At 45.1% G+C, this 21,472-nt stretch overlaps 1 protein-coding gene across 1 annotated transcript in view; it reads left to right on the plus strand.

The window, feature by feature from the left end:
• The window catches only part of LOC126195511 (sushi, von Willebrand factor type A, EGF and pentraxin domain-containing protein 1-like), a 436,314-nt gene that overhangs the window by 238,092 nt on the left and 176,750 nt on the right, over positions 1 to 21,472 (plus strand). Inside the window, exon 9 of the mRNA XM_049934138.1 lies at positions 1,124 to 1,334. Within this exon, the coding sequence (XP_049790095.1) occupies positions 1,124 to 1,334 (211 nt within the window). The remainder of the gene's footprint in view (positions 1 to 1,123; positions 1,335 to 21,472) is intronic.

Below are 21,472 nucleotides of genomic sequence, written 5' to 3' on the forward strand. Positions count from 1 at the left end.
AGTTAGTTGCTTACAACTATAGTTATTATCTGAGTCATAGTAAATTGTAATAATTCTTTTATGCAGCAAATGTGGATGTATGGAATATTTTATTTTACATGTTTCGTCATTCACATCATACCTACTTCATCATCATCACAAGCCCTCAAACTGAACTGAGAAACATCCTTCATGTTCCAAATTTTGTAGTATCTTCTTACATGTGTTTTCAAATATCTTGACAATGCAGAGAATAATAATATTAGTGTCAATAATTTCATACAAAGGAAAAATTACTCCTATTTCAACAAAGGCAAAAGGTTCAACATACTTATTTAGTCTTAAAGAATCATTTTTAACTTTCACATTTGTTATTTGTTTAAGAATCTGAAGCTTCATTCTTTGCATTTTCTATTGAGGACATGGGGAACTTCCAACACATGCTAATCTGTAGCTGATTTACTTGTGGACATTGCCTTTCACAATGTTTTAAAATCCATTTTAGTTATTTTTGACTAAACAGTTTACGCTATTCACTGAACAAGTTTACACTGATTTCCTTAATTTTCTAATGTTTCAGTTGTGATTTTTGTGGATAGCATTGATTGGAAATGTACTTGCATATGATCCTTTTTTTTTAATAGAAAATAGTCCTATCAGAGGTAGTTGTGGGGAAAGTATTATTGTGAGAATAGCATTATAAAAATTACAATGTACAATATAAAAATATGTTTTACATGAATGATGCCATACCTGTCTCATTGGGACTTTGCTGTTGAAACATATAATCTATTTGCTAAAGGACATGAGCAGAACTGCAAAACAATAATTGGGAAGTGTTGACTTGATCCTTTAATTGGATAAGCATCAGGGTTGAAAACAATTTTGATAGACCATAAGCAAAGCTGACCATAATTGATAAACTATTGGAAGGTACCAGTATTTTAATGATGTTTGGTCGCTGATGTACAGCAATCTATTCTATTGTGTTAATGTTTTTAAAACAAGTTATGTGTGCAAAGTATAGAGGCTATATTTTGTTCTCCTGAATTCAATAGATAATTAAAGACATTTTTTACCATAACTGTTCAGTTTTGTGTTAACTTGTTGGGTATCCATATTAAAATGTTACATTTTTTGACAGGTGTATTAAAGGACTGCATCCAAGACTTAGATGGAGTCGCTCAGTACAGGAACAGAGGCAGGCAGTTTTTTTGAGTCCAAAATTTGCAGAACGTATAAGACAGTTTGAACGTGATTTATTGGTGAAATCATCACGTGCATCCTATTTAGGAAAGAAACACGCTATTGAAATCGCATCAGTACAGCACTCTTCATTACCAAGTTCTACAATGGTATGAAAATATTATAAAGATGTTCATATTTATGCATACATATCAAAAATACAATCTTTATAAATAATGTTAAAATGTAGCAGAGTGCGGAGTCACGATAGGCACAACAAAAAGATTCACACAATTATAGCCTTTGTCAGCAGTAGACACACGTACACACATGCACACTCACACAAACGCAACTTGCACACACGTGTGCAGTCTCAGAGAACTGAAACCACACTGCAAGTAGCAGCACCAGTGCATGATGGGAGTGGTGACTGGGTGGGGGTAAGGAGGAGGCTGGGACGGGGAGGGGGGGATAGTATGGTGGGAGTGGCGGACAGTGAAGTGTTGCAGTTTAGATGGAGGGCAGGAGAGAAAGTGCAAAGAGGGGAGGGGGTAAGTAGCGGAAAGGAGAGAAATAAAAAGAAATTAAAAGACTGGGTTTGACGGTGAAATTCGGCTGTGTAGTGCTGGAATGGGAACACGGAGGGGGCTGGATGGGTGAGGACAGTGACTAACGAAGGTTGAGGCCAGGAGGGTTACAGGAACGTAGGATGTATTGCAGGGAAAGTTCCCACCTGTGCAATTCAGAAAAGCTGGTGTTGGTGGGAAAGATCCATATGGCACAGACTGTGAAACAGTCACTGAGATAAGGGATATCATGTTTGGCAGCATGTTGAGCAACAGGGTGGTCCACTTGCTTTTTGGCCACAGTTTGTCGGTGGCCATTCATGTGGACAGACAGCTTGTTGGTTGTCATGCCTACATAGAATGCAGCACAGTGGTTGCAGCTTAGCTTGTAAATCACATGACTGGTTTCACAGGTAGTCCTGCCTTTGATGGGATAGGTGATGTTAGTGACCGGACAGGAGCAGGTGGTAGGAGGATGTATGGGACAGCTCTTGCATCTAGGTCTATTACAGGGGTATGAGACATGAGGTAAGGGATTGAGAGCAGGGGTTGTGTAAGGATGGACGAGTATATTGTGTAGGTTTGGTGGACAGCAGAATACCGCAGTAGGAGGGGTGGGGATAGTGGGCAGGACATTTCTCATTTCAGGGCATGACAATGTAATTGAAAACCTGGCAGAGAATGTAATTCAGTTGCTCCAGTCCCGGATGGTACTGAGTTACGAGGGTAATGCTCTTGTGTGGCTGGATAGTGGGACTTTGGGAGGTGGTGGGAGACTGGAAAGGCATGGGAGATTTGTTTTCGTACAAGGATGGAAGGATAATTATGGTCAGTGAAGGCTTCAGTGAGACCTTCGGCATATTTTAAGAGGGACTGCTCATCACTGCAGATGTGACCACCACATGTGGCTACCGTATTTACTCGAATCTAAGCCGCACTTTTTTCCCGGTTTTTGTAATCCAAAAAACCGCCTGCGGCTTAGAATCGAGTACAAAGCAAGTGGAAGTTCTGAAAAATGTTGAAAGGCGCCGTCACAACTAACTCCTGCCATTGAATATACGTAGCGCTACACTGGTATGCTTTGTAGGCACAAAGATAAATACTGGCGCCAAAACCTCTGCGTCAGTAAATAAATTTAAAAAGAAAAGGTGCAAGACGAGCTTTTTTTCTCCGCCCCGAGTTTCGACCACTGTATTTTCATACATTATCCAACGAAGAAAATACAAATTCTGTATTGTTTGTCTTCGAATGTAGCAGCATTTCAATGTACTACGAAAATCCGACTGGCAAGACTGTTTGGGATGTTTGTCAATATGGCCAATTCCACATTCTGAATTTTTTCCTACCTGTGAGAAGAGATGGTTGCTAATAGGAACTTGATGAATTGTGAATCACATGCAGTATTCTCTTCACCATAAGAATAATACGAATATAAACATTTTGCCATGTATTCTTTCGTGTTTGCTGCTATCTAATTTAAATCCTGTCTGCCTAATAAACTACGAAACTAGAGTGAGACAACAGTAAACGCGGAAGAGTATACGTATCGTGTCATATTTATATTCGCATTATTCTTATGCCTAATAGTGATACAGTCAGAAATGAAGCACGGCAACTGACTAGATTTTTAAATCTAAGATGACTCTAATTTCTGTGCAGAATGTAATGTACTAAAGGGACGCCTGCAAAGATTTTCAAATGGAGAAAAATTTTCGCTACACTCTCGTTCAGAACATCATTTATCATACACAGTTTATTATTTGGTTCTTGCTTATCATTATCAAAGAAAGCAGTGGTGTAAGTAACAAAAAATAGTGGTCTCTTGCCATTGTTTCGCTAGTGAGACGATTCCTCTTTTTTTTGTAAGCGGCGGTTGCGCGCACAAAAGCAAGCCATGCCCCGAGCGGCGACATGCCATGAACACGCACTATCAGAATGCGACAAACAAGCTTGACACAGTTCAGTAATGTATTTTCAGGTTAGAGTGACGTAAACACCTATAACAAAGAAAACGACACTTATCAGATCAAAGTAAAATAAGCAAACGATTCAAACCAGACAAAGCACGTGCAAAAGGAAGGGTACCCATATAAATACGGACGGAGCGCCTGGCGCATAGCAATGGCTACCTGGTAAAGCTTAACTGCTAAGCTTATGACTCGAACCAAACTACTGTAGCTGTATCATCATTCATTCGACCTAAATTGTGTCTTATATTACAATGGACCAACTTTGTTTCGATTTGGAGGTGCGGCCTAAAACTTTTCCCTCCCCTTGAATTTCGAGTCTCAAATTTCAGGTGTGGCTTAGATTCGGGAAATTTTTTTTTCCTTGATTTCGAGTCTCATTTTTCAGGTGCGGCTTAGATTCGAGTGCGGCTCTGATTCGAGTAAATACGGTAGACTGTACGGAAGAGACTTCTTGGTACGGAATGGGTGGCAGCTGTCGAAGTGGAGGTATTGCTGGTGGTTAGTAGGTTTGATATGGACAGAGTTAATGATGTAGCCATCTCTGAGGTGAAGGTCAACATCCAGGAAGATGGCTTGTTGGGTTGAGTAGGACCAGATGAAGCAAATGGGGTAGAAGTTGTTGAGGTTCTGGAGGAATGTGAATAAGGTGCCCTCACCTTCAATCCAGATAGCAAAGATGTCATCTTTGATGACCAAGTGTCTCATTGAAGCCTTCACTGACCGTAATGATCCTCCCATCCTTGTACAAAAACAAATCCCCAGTGCCGTATCTTTCCAGTCTCCTACCACCTCCCAAAGTCCCACAGTCCAGCCACAGAGGAGCATTCCCCTCGTAACTCAGTACCATCCAGGACTGGAGCACCTGAATTACATTCTCCGTCAGGGTTTCGATTACCTCTTGCCGTGGCCTGAAATGAGAAATTTATTTATTTATTTATTTATTTATTACTTGTCATTAGCCAACATTTGTTGAAATAGACAGTTTTGACATTACATTTGATAGTGAATCTAAAATTGGGAAACTATGTACATTCAGATTACATTACATAAGGATAAGAGTTATTCTCTACATTATAATTCCATAACATCATAGTTACTCTCTACTACATTCAAATTCCTTGACATCATAGTTACTCTCACTCTCTACTACATTCTAATTCCTTTACATCATAGATACACTTATCAGCTAACAATTTGTGCAGCTGCTTCTTGAAGGCATCACCTTGTAGGTCTTTCAGTGATTGTGGTAACTTGTTATATAATTTTAATCCTGTTTGCTGAAAGCTACTTTGGACCTTAGATAGCCTAGTAAAGTCTACATTAAGATTGTTTTTATATCTGGTATCATGTGAATGAACATCTGTTCTGGACTGTCCTGCCCATTATCCTTCCCACCCCTCCTACTGTGGTATTCCGCCATCCACCGAAACCAAACAATATACTCATCCATCATTACACAACCCCTGTTCCCAATCCCTTACCTCATGGCTCATACCCCTGTAATAGACCTAGATGCAAGACCTGTCCCATACATCCTCATACCACCAACTACTCGTGTCCGGCCACTAGCATCACCTATCCCATCAAAGGCAGGGCTACCTGTGAAATCAGTCATGTGATTTACAAGCTCAGCTGCAACCACTGTGCAGCATTCTATGTAGGCACAACAACCAACAAGCTATCTGTCTGCATGAATGGCCACCGACAAACTGTGGCCAAAAAGCACGTGGACCACCCTGTTGCTCAAAATGCTGCCAAACATGATATCCCTCATCTCAGTGACTGTTTCACAGCCTGTGCCATATGGATCCTTCCCACCAACACCAGCTTTTCTGAATTGCACAGGTGGGAACTTTCCCTGCAATACATCCTATGTTCCTGTATCCCTCCTGGCCTCAACCTTCACTAGTCACTGTCCTCACCCATCCAGCCCCCTCCCTGTTCCCATTCCACTACACAGCCGAATTTCACCGCCACACCCAGTCTTTTAATGTCTTTTTATTTCTCCCCTTTCCGCTACTTACTTCCTCCCCTCTCCGAACCTTCTCTCCTGCCCTCCGTCTAAACTGCAACTCTTCACTGTCCGCCACTCCCACCGTACTACCCCTCCCCCTCCCTACCCTAGCCTCCTCCTTACCCCCACCCAGTCACCACTCCCATCATGCACTGGTGCTGCTGCTCGCAGTGTGGTTTCAGTTCTCTGAGACATCAGACGTGTGTGCAAGTTGCGTTTGTGTGAGTGTGTGTGTGTATGTGTGTCTACTGCTGACAAAAGGCCTTAATGGCCGAAAGCTGTAATTGTGTGAATCTTTTTGTTGTGCCTATCGTGTCTCACCATCTCCGCTATATGGTGTGTAGCATCTTTCCTTTTCTGATATTGTTACATTCCATCCTGATTTTTCCATTGTTTGATTAATGTTAAAATATAATATTAATAAATAATGTTTAGTCAAGCAGAGGTACAAGGAGTGGACAATAATATGGAAACACCAAAAACATAACATATTACCATGCCTAATACAGCTTCCAGTCATCTCAGGATACATAAATAGAGTTACTGTTTGGCTTTCAAGGGAGACTACCATTGTCCCTCTAAAATAGTGGCAAGTTCAGTGCTGACCAGAGTGGCCAAGCGGTTCTAGGCGCTACAGTCTGGAACTGCGTGATCGCTACAGTTGCAGGTTCGAATTCTGCCTCGGGCATGGATGTGTGTGATGTCCTTGGGTTAGTAAGGTTTAAGTAGTTCTAAGTTCTAGGGGACTGATGACCTCAGCAGTTAAGTCCCATAGTGTTCAGAGCCATTTAGAACCAAGTTCAGGTAACAGTGATGGAGGTGGAAAGTGAACATGAACCCTTCTCTCCAAAGTAAACCACAAAGGCTCAATAATTTTGAGATCTGATGACTGTAGTGGGCATGGGAGATACAACAATTCATCCTCGTGTTCACAAAACCAGTACTGGATGATGCAATCTCCGTGAGCAGGGGTCCTGTCATCTTGGAACACAGCACCACCATTAGGAAACAGCATTATGGTCTGTGATGGACATGATCAGCTGAAATGTTCACATGATTCATGGTAGTAATGTGACCTTGTAGAGTAACCATGGGGCTCATGTAGTGCCACAATATGACTGCCTATATCATCACTGAACTCCCACCATGTTTCACTTTTGGGCTGTGAAGTTGGACAGAAGTTGGAAATGTGTGAAACAAGGCTCATCCAACCAAATGACTTTTTTCCCATTGCTCCAGAGTCCAGGTTTCATGGCTTTGGCACCATGTTTTCCTGTTACAGGCATTTGCGTCACTGGTGTGTGGTTCTGAAATTCCAGCTCATCCAGCAGTTTCCAGCTCATGGACCTTCATTCATGTTTTGTTTGTGCTTACAGGGTTTGTAATTATGACCTTCAGCTGTGCAGTGACTTTTGCAGCTGTAACCTCTTATTTTTCATCACAGTTCTCCTAATGGCCACATATCATGATCAGTAATCTCATTTTTTGTCACAGTTCTCCTATTGATCACCTTTCATGATCACTAATAATTAACCTTTGTCCAGTTTATGGCTCAACAGATGATGTTTTTCTGCTTTTCTTGTCTGCTGTATAAATTTTCGATATGGTGCCTCTTGAAACACCAAACACTGGGTGCCTTGGTTGCAGAAGCACACACCATATGAGCACCAACAATTTTCTCACATTCAAATGCAGAGATCTCTGACGTAATGCATTCACAACTACACAGAACACTTGCAACATTTTGAGGACATTGCTCAGGTGCAATTTGTGGTCCAGAACAACAGTGCAACCTGCAGACTTGGCTATTGTCTGCATTTATGTTCATGCATGCATTTCTTGTGGTGTTTCCATAATTTTGACCACCCATATAGATATGTGTAGTGTTAATTACAGAACACTTTTCAAGGAATACCCATATTAAATGGCAAAGAGTCATGAGCAAACATTAGCAAAAAATATTGCCAGCCTGTAAATGCCATAAATCTATTTCTAATCAATTGGTTTTCATGATTAGTATTATTTTTGTAACAAGGTAACATGAAAATTTTTAATGTATTTTTAGTTTTCAGTTTGAATTGTTCATTCAGAATGGAATTTGTTTCTTTAGCATGTTGTGAAAAAAAATATATGGCTCCATATATGCACCTTTCTCTGCTTCATGTAAAATAACAATATTTTCACTTTTAACTACTACACACTTTTCATCTTTCAAATGCATAAAAAATGTTGATGGATTGCTTATGTCAGTGTTACACTGTTATTCATATCATGTACATATTTTTCTACTGGTTGGTCCAATGTAATATTTGCCACTATCTTTGCACTGCACTTTTTGTATGCCTGATTGATGGTAGCGGAATGTTGGGTCAGTTGTGTGTCTGTATTGGATTCAACTGTATTTCCAATTCAAAAAGCAATTTTTCTAGTATTGTATGAAATGTGTAGTTAATCATATCAGATATTTGCCTGATATGCAGTAAGACCACATACTTCAGTCTCTTGTTTTTTTCTCTTCTTTTATGGATGTTAGTTATCTCCCTCTTGTCTTATAGTTTTTATTTTTGTTGTGTCTATAGATTCCATTAAATATTTCAGGATTGAATCCATTTTCCATAGGTATGTGTCATAACACATTCAGTTTTGTTTCTGTGTTCTTATCAAATAATGGTAAGCAGATTATTCTCTTTACCATAGCACGAAAAGACACATTTTTTGTATGTTGTGGAGTAAGATGAGATATTGTGGATTATCCCATTTTATGTGGCCAATTTCCAGAAAAGGTTAACTGTATAAATCTTGTTTTCATTGTGGGTAGTAACATTTAAAAGGTTTATACTCTTCTCTTTCTCATAATCAGTGGTGAACTGTATATTTTTGTGCAGTTTATTGAATTTCTGATGAATTGGGGATGTCTTCTCTTTTGTTCTGTTGAACAAAATGATTGTTATTATCTACATAACATCTAGAATACATTTTCTTGTCAACTAGTTCTGGCTGCTCTATAAATAGCTTTTTATATATGGTTAAGTAAAATGTTAGCTAATGTTTCCACCAACCTACATCCTTTATTTGGGTTGAAGGTTTTTCTGTTAGGATTCCACAGGATAAGATTACGTGTAAAAAATCTATATGGATAAGCGTTGTAGGGTTGCCGAATCCAATGATGCACGCTACACCACATGTAATAAACACTATTTTTATTTCTCGTAAGCACACATATACAGTTGTTTACATTCTGAATTCTCGGTACACGTCCGTACACTTTCGCGCGCGACCACAGACTGGGGCAAAGAGCTTGCCAAAAACAAAGATATTAACCGCGACTTGGTCAATAGTCGCCACATTAGCCGCCCCCCCCCCCCCCTAGAGTGTGGAGCACAAACATAAATATTGGGGCATACATGTAAAGGGAACACCCAGGGGGGAGGGAGAGGGTGTTTAATCAGAAACCATACCTTACATTACATTACATTAGTAATTGAAGTCTTCGAGCCAGCGAGGGGGGCGGATGGTCCTGCCTGACCGGGTGAATCCTCGTACAGCAGTTGAGGGATCTGGGGAGGGGATGGTGGGTTGTGAGGGGCCAGGATAGCGGATCTGAATGCCTGTGGCGGTACGTAGGACTTTGACCGTTGATGGGTCAGTACCAACAGGCAAGGGGACAGACTGGAGGAGATGAATGTGAGTTAAGTTGTCACTGGGGAAGCTGGCTTGTTCGTAGAAGATGTACACATTACCCGGCTGTATAACAAAAACCACATTAGAGCTGCAAATAAGATCTGTGTTGACATTCACTACCACTTCCTGATACGGGTTGACAGAATCTCCACACGAGTCGTCATCGGTGACATCACACGCTCTGAGGCTGGTCCCTGATACATCACTGAATCCTAACAGGGGAGAGGCGAGGGGCTGCCTGTAGGAGGGTAAGTCATCACACGCATCACTCTGCATAGGAATGTCACACGCACCTGTAGCACTGTCACACGACTGGGAGTGGGGAACGTCACACGTGTGGGAATGGGCGTCGCTCATCCATGGACTGTCGGTAGATGCCTCATGCGAGGTGGGTGCAGCAGGGGATGGGGTCTGACTGGGTGGGGTATCGGGCAGTTCTCCCAGAGTCCATGCAGGTTTGAGGCGGCAGACGGATACCGTTTGAGGCGTGCTGTTAATGAGCACTTCGAACGTGTTGGTACGCCGTGATATGACTCTGTGCGGGCCCGTATATGGAGGTCTGAGTGCCGGTCGGATGGTGTCATCACGCACCATGACATGAGTGCACGACGCCAAGTCCTTATGCAGAAATACGGGAGGGGGCGTGTGTGGTCGAGGAGGCGGCACGCGGATGTTAGCAATTAGCTCCTTGACCTGCCCGACGAATGTCGAGTCGCACATTTGATCTGGAGGAAGTGAAGGCTCGACTAACTCTGCTGGGAGTGTGAGGGGTTCTCCATACAGTACCTCTGCCAGGGATGCGCCATGGTCCTCTTTGTACGCGGCCCGAACGCCTAACATTACCCATGGTAAGGCATCGGCCCACTCACCTCCGTGGCACATCAGGGAAGCTTTAAGCGTTCGGTGCCAGCGTTCCACAAGCCCATTGCTCTGGGGGTGGTATGCTGTAGTCCTAAATCGTTTCACCCCACACAGTTCACAAAGCTGTCGGAAGAGGGCAGACTCGAACTGGCGGCCCTGGTCGGTGGTGACAGAGACTGGGCAGCCGAAGCGCGAGATCCACATTAACAGCAGGGCTCGGGCCACTGCATTGGCTGTGATATTAGTGAGAGGAATTACCTCTACCCAGCGGGTAAACCTGTCAATTGCGGACAGTATGTAACGGAAGGGGCCTGAGGGGGGTAAGGGCCCGACGATATCGATGTGTATGTGCTGGAATCTTCTTTTTGCCACATCGAACGTACCCATGGGGGGCTGTGCATGACGTCCTACTTTTGCGCGCTGACAAGCCACACATGCTCGTGCCCAACTGCGACACTGTTTTATCACCCCGGGCCAAACAAAACGTTCAGATACCAGACGTGCGGAGGCGCGAATGCCAGGGTGTGCCAAGTCGTGGATACTATTAAATATGTCCCGGCGGAGAGGTGCAGGAATCACCGGGCGTATGCGTCCTGTTGAAATGTCGCACCAGATGGGTGATGAAAACCCAGGAAGTGTCCGTAACTCTAGTTTGAGTCCTGTTTTGATATCGGAACGCAATGCTGCGAGTTCAGTATCCTCTGTCTGAAATTTAGGGAGCTCACTGAGGTCCAGTTGTGAAGATAAAACCGACACCCGAGACAGAAAATCAGCGACGACATTGTCTGTGCCTCTGACGTAACGTATGTCATTCATAAACTGACATATAAGGTCCATATGCCTAAAACGTCTCAGGGATGAGTCCTTACCTGGGTTACGGAAAGCGTAAACCAATGGCTCGTGGTCGGTAAATACCACGAGATGGCGACCTTCGATATCGTCTTGGAAATATTTGATAGCAGCGTAAATAGCAAACAGTTCCAGGTCGAAGGTCGACCATTTACGTTGGGAAGCGGTCAGTTTGTGGGAGAAAAATCTGAGCGGCTGTACAACAGAACCCACAGATTGCTGAAGTACTGCCCCCACTGCTGTATCACTTGCGTCTGTAGTAAGCGAGATGGGAGCATCAGGAATGGGGTGAGCAAGCGTAACAGCTGTCTGTAAGGCTGACTTTAGATTATCAAATGCGCGGCGCATATCTGGAGTCCACGTGACCGCCCGAGACCCTGATGTGTTTTTTCCTGCGAGGGCATCCGTCAGTGGGGCTTGTATGTCGGCGGCGTGGGGAATATGTTTACGGTAGTAATTTACCGTTCCAAGGAAGCGGCGGAGGCCCTGAAAATCTTTGGGCAAAGGCACCGTACTAATGGCCTCCACCCGTTCAGTTAGGGGGCGGATGCCGTCGCCAGAAACTCTGTGGCCCAGAAAAGTGACACTGGTGCGGCGGAGTTGTGACTTAGTATTGTTCACTGCGATACCGTTTGCTTTTAATAGTTGGAGCACTGTATTTAAATGTTGTTCATGTTCCTCGAGGGAGGAAGAAAAAATTAACAAGTCGTCCAGGTACGCATATGCAAAGTCCAGTTTTCCAACCAGCGAGTCGATGAACCGTTGCCACGTCTGTGCAGCATTTTTAAGGCCGAATGGCATAAACAAATACTCGAACAACCCGAACGGGGTGATGATAGCGGTCTTTTCAACGTCCTCAGGTGCCATTGGCAGTTGGTGGTACGCCTTATGACAATCGACTACACTGAAAATTTGTGCCCCATGCAGCTGGGAAGCAAAGTCTTGAATATTTGGGACGGGATAATTATCTAAAATTGTTCTGGCGTTAAGCGCCCGATAGTCACCGCAGAGGCGAAAAGTGTCATCTTTCTTGGGCACCAAATGAATGGGTGACGACCAACAACTAGAAGAAGGGCGGATAGTCTTATTATCTAAAAGTTCCTGAACAATAGCTTTAGCGTGTTTAAGTTTTTCCGGATTTAAACGCCTAGCCTTTGCACGTACCGGTGGGCCTTCTGTGGTATTTATTCTGTGGACAGTACCGTTATTGATCGCGAACACCGATGGGGATGCTGGACCAGCACCCGTTGCACTGTGACTAAACTGTAATGCACACGTGTGTGTGTGTCCAAGGCCGGCAGTTCAGCAGCAGTGGCGGTGATCCACTGGTAGTCCTTGTCGAAGAGCTCGGTGGGGTACCTGGTAGCGTCGTGGGTACAGCTTCCGTCCGGCAGTAGAAATGTCACGCGGCGTCGGCTGCAGGTGCGAGGAGGTGGTGCGGGGGTTGGGGGCGTGGCCGTGTGCGACAGCTGGGCGGTCTGCTTACGCGCGTCCGTGAGCTTGGCTTGCACGGCGGCGATGCGTAAGCGGAGGGCCCCATTGCTGTCCCGAAGTTCGTCATTGTGTGATCTAAGAGAAAGCACTGCAACAGCAGTTTCCGCTAGCTCACACAGCAGAATGGCGCTTTCGGATGAGAGGGGTAAGATATCTGAACCGGTGGTACGGTCTCCCGAGTTAAAGGTTAGTGTACCTCGTTGTAGGTTGGGTGACAGTGCGTGGGCTAAGAGAAAATCTACCCCAAGCACGGGTTCATCCACATCTGCGATAACGAAAGTCCACTGTAAGGGCGTATTAATGTCCTGTAGTTTAAGGCTTAAATTCGTTATTCCATGAGAGCGGATCAGGGAATTATTGGCGGCTCGAAGCGGGGGGCAAGGCTGAAGCTCGAATTTAATACCTACGGACAAAGGTATCACACTAACCTCGGCCCCCGTGTCGACTAGAAATGAAAGGCAAGACACTGCATCTTTCACGTACAAGCGTCCTGGCGCGTGAGGAGAAGAAGTATTTAGTGATAGGCGTCTGTGCGTTGCAACGCGGCCCGTAGCGCCTGAATTGGGTCGCGGTATTAGTTTGGGAACGCGCATGGAGAACGACATTTCTTAGTCGCGTCGCCAAAGCGGGAGTGGAAATAACACCAAGCGGGGCGGCGCGTGGCGTCGCCCGTCGCGCTGGTTGAGGTCGAAACGGCAGTGGAGGGGGACTTGTTTGTAGTTCCCTCCGATGGCGACGCTGCAGTAGTGCTGGTAGGAGAGGAGTTACTGCGGCGGTTGCCAGGCGGCGTTGGCTCCGCGCGCATGCGTGGAGTGAGTCGTGCGCACTCTGTACTACAGGATGGGAACTGCCGCGCAGGTGTGCCAACCCCTTAGGCCTGAGGGCACCCTGGGGGGGGTATGCGGGGGGGGCAGAATGTTGTAAACCTGGTCTGCGATCTTCAGTTTGGCATCTAGTGGGGCCGAAGTTACATGTTGAAGGTGAAGTTGAACTTGCGGGGGAAGTTTCAGCAACCAGATGGTCCAAAGTGTAATGTCCGGCATGTGATGCGTGTCAATCATAGCGCGGAGATGACGCCAGAGTTGCGACGGGGACCTGGATCCCAGCGATTCCTGACTGATGAGGCGGATAGCTTCCTCTGTCGATGTGGATAGTCGCTCGAGGATGGTGCGTCGGGCGAACGCATATTTGTCCGTAGCGGGGGGCGAAGCCACAATGTCGCAGATCAGATCCAGTTCGTCATGGAGGTGACACAGTAAGCATAGGAACTTCGAATTGTCATCGGCGACGCTGTGTAGCTGCAGGACGTGGTCGACCAAGGCAAACCATGTGCGTGGGTGATCCTTGCGAAGGGGTGGTAGCTTCGGCCAACGGGTGGGAAAGTCTTGACATAAATGTTTATCAGAAACTGTCTCTCCCTGTCCATAGTTCTGCAACGTAATTGTCTCCGGTGCAGTAGCGGTGCACCAGCTTCCGCCACTGTCAGTGGCACGCGGCACGGTAGGCGCGGCTGGCTCGACCTTGGTCGAGAAATCAACGAATCGAGCGGTCGATGGAGTAACGCCGACGGGCGTAGAATGGACCGGCGCGGTAGAATCGACCGTAGTCGACCGATGTGCGGCGAACGACGGAATACAGTTTCCGGGCCCCTCCCCTACAGGTGCATTAAAATAGTTAAAATCACCTAATGTTTGTGGAACACACGCGGCAGGAACGGCGTGTGCCGTCGGAAACACTCGTAAAGCGGACGCTGGTGGTGTAGGGGGGGTTGGTGCAAAATCCGGAGTTCCGGCAGAAATATGAACTCTCCTGTCTTGAGCGTCCGGCTCGATTTGTACAGTCACTGATTCGGGTGGAAAATGCACACTTGCACTTGGGAAACCTGTAAACATAGTCACTGGGGTTTGAGCACATTGTGTCGGCTGTTGAGCACTCGGAACACGTGGCTGTGGAATTGTATAAACACTGTCCTGTTGAGTACAGCTAATCGATGTGTACGGAAACTGCGTAGAACTATTGTGGACGCCCGGTGGATAATTGTAAAACCATGCCGAAGTGTCCGTTGGAACACTTAGTTGGCACGTGTTCGGTGTAGCAGGCGGCAAGCGCTCCATTGTGTACTGCTCGACGGTATAAGATTTCGTTGTAGCACTCGCGAACAAAATTCGGGGTCACCAGTATGGATAAGCGTTGTAGGGTTGCCGAATCCAATGATGCACGCTACACCACATGTAATAAACACTATTTTTATTTCTCGTAAGCACACATATACAGTTGTTTACATTCTGAATTCTCGGTACACGTCCGTACACTTTCGCGCGCGACCACAGACTGGGGCAAAGAGCTTGCCAAAAACAAAGATATTAACCGCGACTTGGTCGATAGTCGCCACATCTATAAGATCAACAGTTTTTACCTGGCTGTGTATCCCATATTTCAAAAAATTGTTTTTTACAATATTAATTGTATCATCTACACAGACATTTATTTGTAAGTATACATGTCCGATGAAAGAAATTTATTTTCTGATGGGATGTTAATATTTTTAATCTGATTAATCAGTTCCGTGATGTTCTTTTTATAATTATTATGCGCGTATGGATTATGTTGGATCACGCATAACATTTATGATTCACCCTTCTAATAGCCCATATGGCTTTCATTGTTTCACTATGTGCTTTCTTCCTTTCTTCTGACCAGTTGGTCCCTGATCTTTTAGGGACTTCATTCTCTGGTTCTACTACCCATCTGTTTATGTTCTGCGGTAAAGTTTTCTGTCCAATATGTCCAATGTTCCTATCTGTGACTTTTCCAAGTCATCTTTGACTTCTTCTATCCATGGAATGTTCTTCAGTTTTGCAGTTTTCCTGATATCTGTAGCAAGGTTGGATAGTTCTTTTGTTGCTTTGCACGATTTGAATTTATACCCCTCTTCTGTTTTATCTGGTGATGTTCTTAAATGAATATGGATTGCTAAAAGTTTAATGGTTGTTAGTTGTCTTATTTAATTTTTGACTTAATGTATCACCAGGACTGCCTCTAGAATTGACAATTAGTTTTTTTTGGGATGTTGTCTTTATGTGTTTTGGTTGCGCTCATAATTTAGGAGCACTTAGGCTTACAACCTTGCAGCTTTTCTTTTTTTCTTTTCATAAGCAGAAAAATGAAGCTGTAAAATATATTTTTAAGCAAGTTGTTGAATTTTTCTGTAGGGTCTTTATCTATGTGGGTAGTGTTATCTTGAAACAATTTTACCATCTTTTCATGTATTCAGATTCATACAAGATGACAGCTGGACCTTTTTTTTCAGGTTTAACTACTATAGAGTTAAGAGCCATTAATTTGTCTTTGACTTTCTTTAGCAAATTCCTTTCAATTACACTATTTTCATCTAATTTTTGGTTTATTTTCTTTGGTTATAATGTTCTGTTCCGTAGCGTTCATTTTTTGCTGCAGCGACTAGTATTTTAACATGAGCTACTGATGATTTCATGGCAGAAGAGTTACGTTTTTTCAAAAACTTGTGCTTTAGTCCTTCCCAGAAGAAATGTGTTTCCCCAACTTCAAATGTGTGATATTTGTCATGTTATTTACTTTATCACAAAATTGGCACTCTGATATGATCTGTTCATTCTTTTTGTTCTTAATACAATTATGTGAGAGAGTGGCTAGTTTCTTGGCATGCCATTGTCTAAATGCCAAAGTTCCACATCACTGAAGTTGTAAACTAAATCAGTAATCTATTGGAAAATACACTTACTAAACATCTTTCCAAAATTCAAGTGTGTTATATATATATATATCTGCTTGTGTCTGTATATGTGTGGATGGATATGTGTGAGTGTGCGAGTGTATACCCGTCCTTTTTTCCCCGTAAGGTAAGTCTTTCCGCTCCCGGGACTGGAATGACTCCTTACCCTCTCCCTTAAAACCCACATCCTCTCGTCTTTCCCTCTCCTTCCCTCTTTCCTGATGAGGCAACAGTTTGTTGCGAAAGCTTGAATTTTGTGTGTGTGTTTGTGTTTGTTTGTGTGTCTATCGACGTGCCAGCGCTTTCGTTTGGTAAGTCACATCATCTTTGTTTTTTGACATATATATATATATATATATATATATATATATATATATATATATATACAACAGAGGGAAACATTCCACGTGGAAAAATATATCTAAAAAGAAAGATGATGAGACTTACCAAACAAAAGCGCTGGCAGGTCGATAGACACACAAACAAACACAAATATACACACAAAATTCAAGCTTTCGCAACAAACTGTTGCTTCATCACGGAAGAGGGAAGGAGAGGGAAAGACGAAAGGATGCAGGTTTTAAGGGAGAGGGTAAGGAGTCATTCCAATCCCGGGAGCGGAAAGACTTACCTTAGGGGGGAAAAAAGGACAGATATACACTTGCACGCACACGCACACACACATCCATCCGTACATGTGCACACGTGCGAGTGTATATCTGTCCTTCTTCTCCCCCTTAAGGTGGGTGGTGGGGGGTGGGGAGTCGTTCCGGTCCCGGGGGCGGGGGAACTTACCTTAAGGGGGAGAAGAAGGACAGATATACACTCGCACGTGTGCACATGTACGGATGGATGTGTGTGTGCGTGTGCGTGCAAGTGTATATCTGTCCTTTTTTCCCCCCTAAGGTAAGTCTTTCCGCTCCCGGGATTGGAATGACTCCTTACCCTCTCCCTTAAAACCTGCATCCTTTCGTCTTTCCCTCTCCTTCCCTCTTCCGTGATGAAGCAACAGTTTGTTGCGAAAGCTTGAATTTTGTGTGTATATTTGTGTTTGTTTGTGTGTCTATCGACCTGCCAGCGCTTTTGTTTGGTAAGTCTCATCATCTTTCTTTTTAGATATTCCACGTAGGAAAAATATATCTAAAAACAAAGATGATGTGACTTACCAAATGAAAGTGCTGGCGGGTCGACAGACACACAAACAAACACAAACATACACACAAAATTCAAGCTTTCACAACAAACTGTTGCCTCATCAGGAAAGAGGGAAGGAGAGGGAAAGACGAAAGGATGTGGGTTTTAAGGGAGAGGGTAAGGAGTCATTCCAATCCCGGGAGCGGAAAGACTTACCTTAGGGGGAAAAAAGGACGGGTATACACTCGCACACACACACATATCCATCCACACATATACAGACACAAGCAGACATCTCACAAGCAGACATATTTAAAGACAAAGAGTTTGGGCAGAGATGTCAGTCGAGGCAGAAGTGAAGCGGCAAAGATGATGTTGAATGACAGGTGAGGCATGAGTGGCGGCAACTTGAAATTAGCGGAGATTGAGGCCTGGTGGGTAACGGGAAGAGAGGATATATTGAAGAGCAAGTTCCCATCTCCGGAGTTCGGATAAGTTGGTGTTGGTGGGAAGTATCCAGATAACCCGGACGGTGTAACACTGTGCCAAGATGTGCTGGCCGTGCACCAAGGCATGTTTAGCCACAGGGTGATCCTCATTACCAACAAACACTGTCTGCCTGTGTCCATTCATGCAAATGGACAGTTTGTTGCTGGTCATTCCCACATAGAATGCATCACAGTGTAGGCAGGTCAGTTGGTAGATCACGTGGGTGCTTTCACACGTGGCTCTGCCTTTGATCGTGTACACCTTCCGGGTTACAGGACTGGAGTAGGTGGTGGTGGGAGGGTGCATAGGACAGATTTTACACCGGGGGCGGTTACAAGGGTAGGAGCCAGAGGGTAGGGAAGGTGGTTTGGGCATTTCATAGGGATGAACTAAGAGGTTACAAAGGTTAGGTGGACGGCGGAAAGACACTCTTGGTGGAGTGGGGAGGATTTCATGAAGGATGGATCTCATTTCAGGGCAGGATTTGAGGAAGTCGTATCCCTGCTGGAGAGCCACATTCAGAATCTGATCCAGTCCCAGAAAGTATCCTGTCACACTTGGGGCACTTTTGTGGTTCTTCTGTGAGAGGTTCTGGGCTTGAGAGGATGAGGAAGTGGCTCTGGTTATTTGCTTCTGTACCAGGTCGGGAGGGTAGTTGCGGGATGCGAAAGCTGTTGTCAGTTTGTGGGTGTAATGCTTCAGGGATTCCAGACTGGAGCAGATTCGTTTGCCACGAAGACCTAGGCTGTAGGGAAGGGACCGTTTGATGTGGAATGGGTGGCAGCTGTCGTAATGGAGGTACTGTTGCTTGTTGGTGGGTTTGATGTGGACGGACGTGTGAAGCTGGCCATTGGACAGGTGGAGGTCAACATCAAGGAAAGTGGCATGGGATTTGGAGTAGGACCAGGTGAATGTGATGGAACCAAAGGAGTTGAGGTTGGAGAGGAAATTCTGGAGTTCTTCTTCACTGTGAGTCCAGATAATGAAGATGTCATCAATAAATCTGTACCAAACTTTGGGTTGGCAGTCCTGGGTAACCAAGAAGGCTTCCTCTAAGCAACCCATGAATAGGTTGGCGTACGAAGGGGCCGTCCTGGTACCCATGGCTGTTCCCTTTAATTGTTGGTATGTCTGGTCTTCAAAAGTGAAGAAGTTGTGGGTCAGGATGAAACTGGCTAAGACTTCCAGCCTTACCTCTCAATCCTTCTTAAAAAACCTTAATCCTACTCCCAACATCACCACTGCTGAAGCACAGGCTATCCGTGATCTGAAGGCTGACCGGTCCATCGTCATTCTTCCGGCAGACAAGGGTTCCACGACCGTGGTACTTGATCGTCGGGAGTATGTGGCTGAGGGACTGCGTCAGCTTTCAGACAACACCACATACAAAGTTTGCCAAGGTAATCGCATTCCTGATGTCCAGGCGGAGCTTCAAGGAATCCTCAGAACCTTAGGCCCCCTACATAACCTTTCACCTGACTCCATCAACCTCCTGACCCCACCGACACCCCGCACCCCTACCTTCTACCTTCTTCCTAAAATTCACAAACCCAATCATCCCGGCCGCCCTATTGTAGCTGGTTACCAAGCCCCCACAGAACGTATCTCTGCCTACGTAGATCAACACCTTCAACCCATTACATGCAGTCTCCCATCCTTCATCAAAGACACCAACCACTTTCTCGAACGCCTGCAATCCTTACCCAATCCGTTACCCCCAGAAACCATCCTTGTAACCATTGATGCCACTTCCTTATACACAAATATCCCGCACGTCCAGGGCCTCGCTGCGATGGAGCACTTCCTTTCACGCCGATCACCTGCCACCCTACCTAAAACCTCTTTCCTCATTACCTTAGCCAGCTTCATCCTGACCCACAACTTCTTCACTTTTGAAAACCAGACATACCAACAATTAAAGGGAACAGCCATGGGTACCAGGATGGCCCCCTCATACGCCAACCTATTCATGGGTCGCTTAGAGGAAGCCTTATTGGTTACCCAAGCCTGCCAACCCAAAGTTTGGTACAGATTTATTGATGACATCTTCATGATCTGGACTCACAGTGAAGAAGAACTCCAGAATTTCCTCTCCAACCTCAACTCCTTTGGTTCCATCACATTCACCTGGTCCTACTCCAAATCCCATGCCACTTTCCTTGATGTTGACCTCCACCTGTCCAATGGCCAGCTTCACACGTCCGTCCACATCAAACCCACCAACAAGCAACAGTACCTCCATTACGACAGCTGCCACCCATTCCACATCAAACGGTCCCTTCCCTACAGCCTAGGTCTTCGTGGCAAACGAATCTGCTCCAGTCCGGAATCCCTGAAGCATTACACCAAAAACCTGACAACAGCTTTCCCATCCCGCAACTACCCTCCCGACCTGGTACAGAAGCAAATAACCAGAGCCACTTCCTCGTCCTCTCAAACCCAGAACCTCCCACAGAAGATCCACAAAAGTGCCCCACTTGTGACAGGATACTTTCCGGAACTGGATCAGATTCTGAATGTGGCTCTCCAGCAGGGATACGACTTCCTCAAATCCTGCCCTGAAATGAGATCCATCCTTCATGAAATCCTCCCCACTCCACCAAGAGTGTCTTTCCGCCGTCCACCTAACCTTCGTAACCTCTTAGTTCATCCCTATGAAATCCCCAAACCACCTTCCCTACCCTCTGGCACCTACCCTTGTAACTGCCCCCGGTGTAAAACCTGCCCCATAAACCCTCCCACCACCACCTACTCCAGTCCTGTAACCCGGAAGGTGTACACGATCAAAGGCAGAGCCACGTGTGAAAGCACCCACGTGATCTACCAACTGACCTGCCTACACTGTGATGCATTCTATGTGGGAATGACCAGCAACAAACTGTCCATTCGCATGAATGGACACAGGCAGACAGTGTTTGTTGGTAATGAGGATCAGCGTGTGGCTAAACATGCCTTGGTACACGGACAGCACATCTTGGCACAGTGTTACACCGTCCGGGTTATCTGGATACTTCCCACTAACACCAACCTATCCGAACTCCGAAGATGGGAACTTGCTCTTCAATATATCCTCTCTTCCCGTTATCCACCAGGCCTCAATCTCTGCTAATTTCAAGTTGCCGCCACTCATTCCTCACCTGTCATTCAACAACATCTTTGCCTCTGCACTTCTGCCTCGACTGACATCTCTGCCCAAACTCTTTGTCTTTAAATATGTCTGCTTGTGTCTGTATATGTGTGGATGGATATGTGTGTGTGTGCGAGCGTATACCCGTCCTTTTTTCCCCCTAAGGTAAGTCATTCCGCTCCCGGGATTGGAATGACTCCTTACCCTCTCCCTTAAAACCCACATCCTTTCGTCTTTCCCTCTCCTTCCCTCTTTCCTGATGAGGCAACAGTTTGTTGCGAAAGCTTGAATTTTGTGTGTATGTATGTATTTGTTTGTGTGTCTATCGACGTGCCAGCGCTTTCGTTTGGTAAGCCACATCATCTTTATATA

The sequence above is a fragment of the Schistocerca nitens genome, chromosome 7 (assembly GCF_023898315.1).
Source record: "Schistocerca nitens isolate TAMUIC-IGC-003100 chromosome 7, iqSchNite1.1, whole genome shotgun sequence".
NCBI classification, from domain to species: Eukaryota; Metazoa; Arthropoda; class Insecta; order Orthoptera; family Acrididae; genus Schistocerca; species Schistocerca nitens.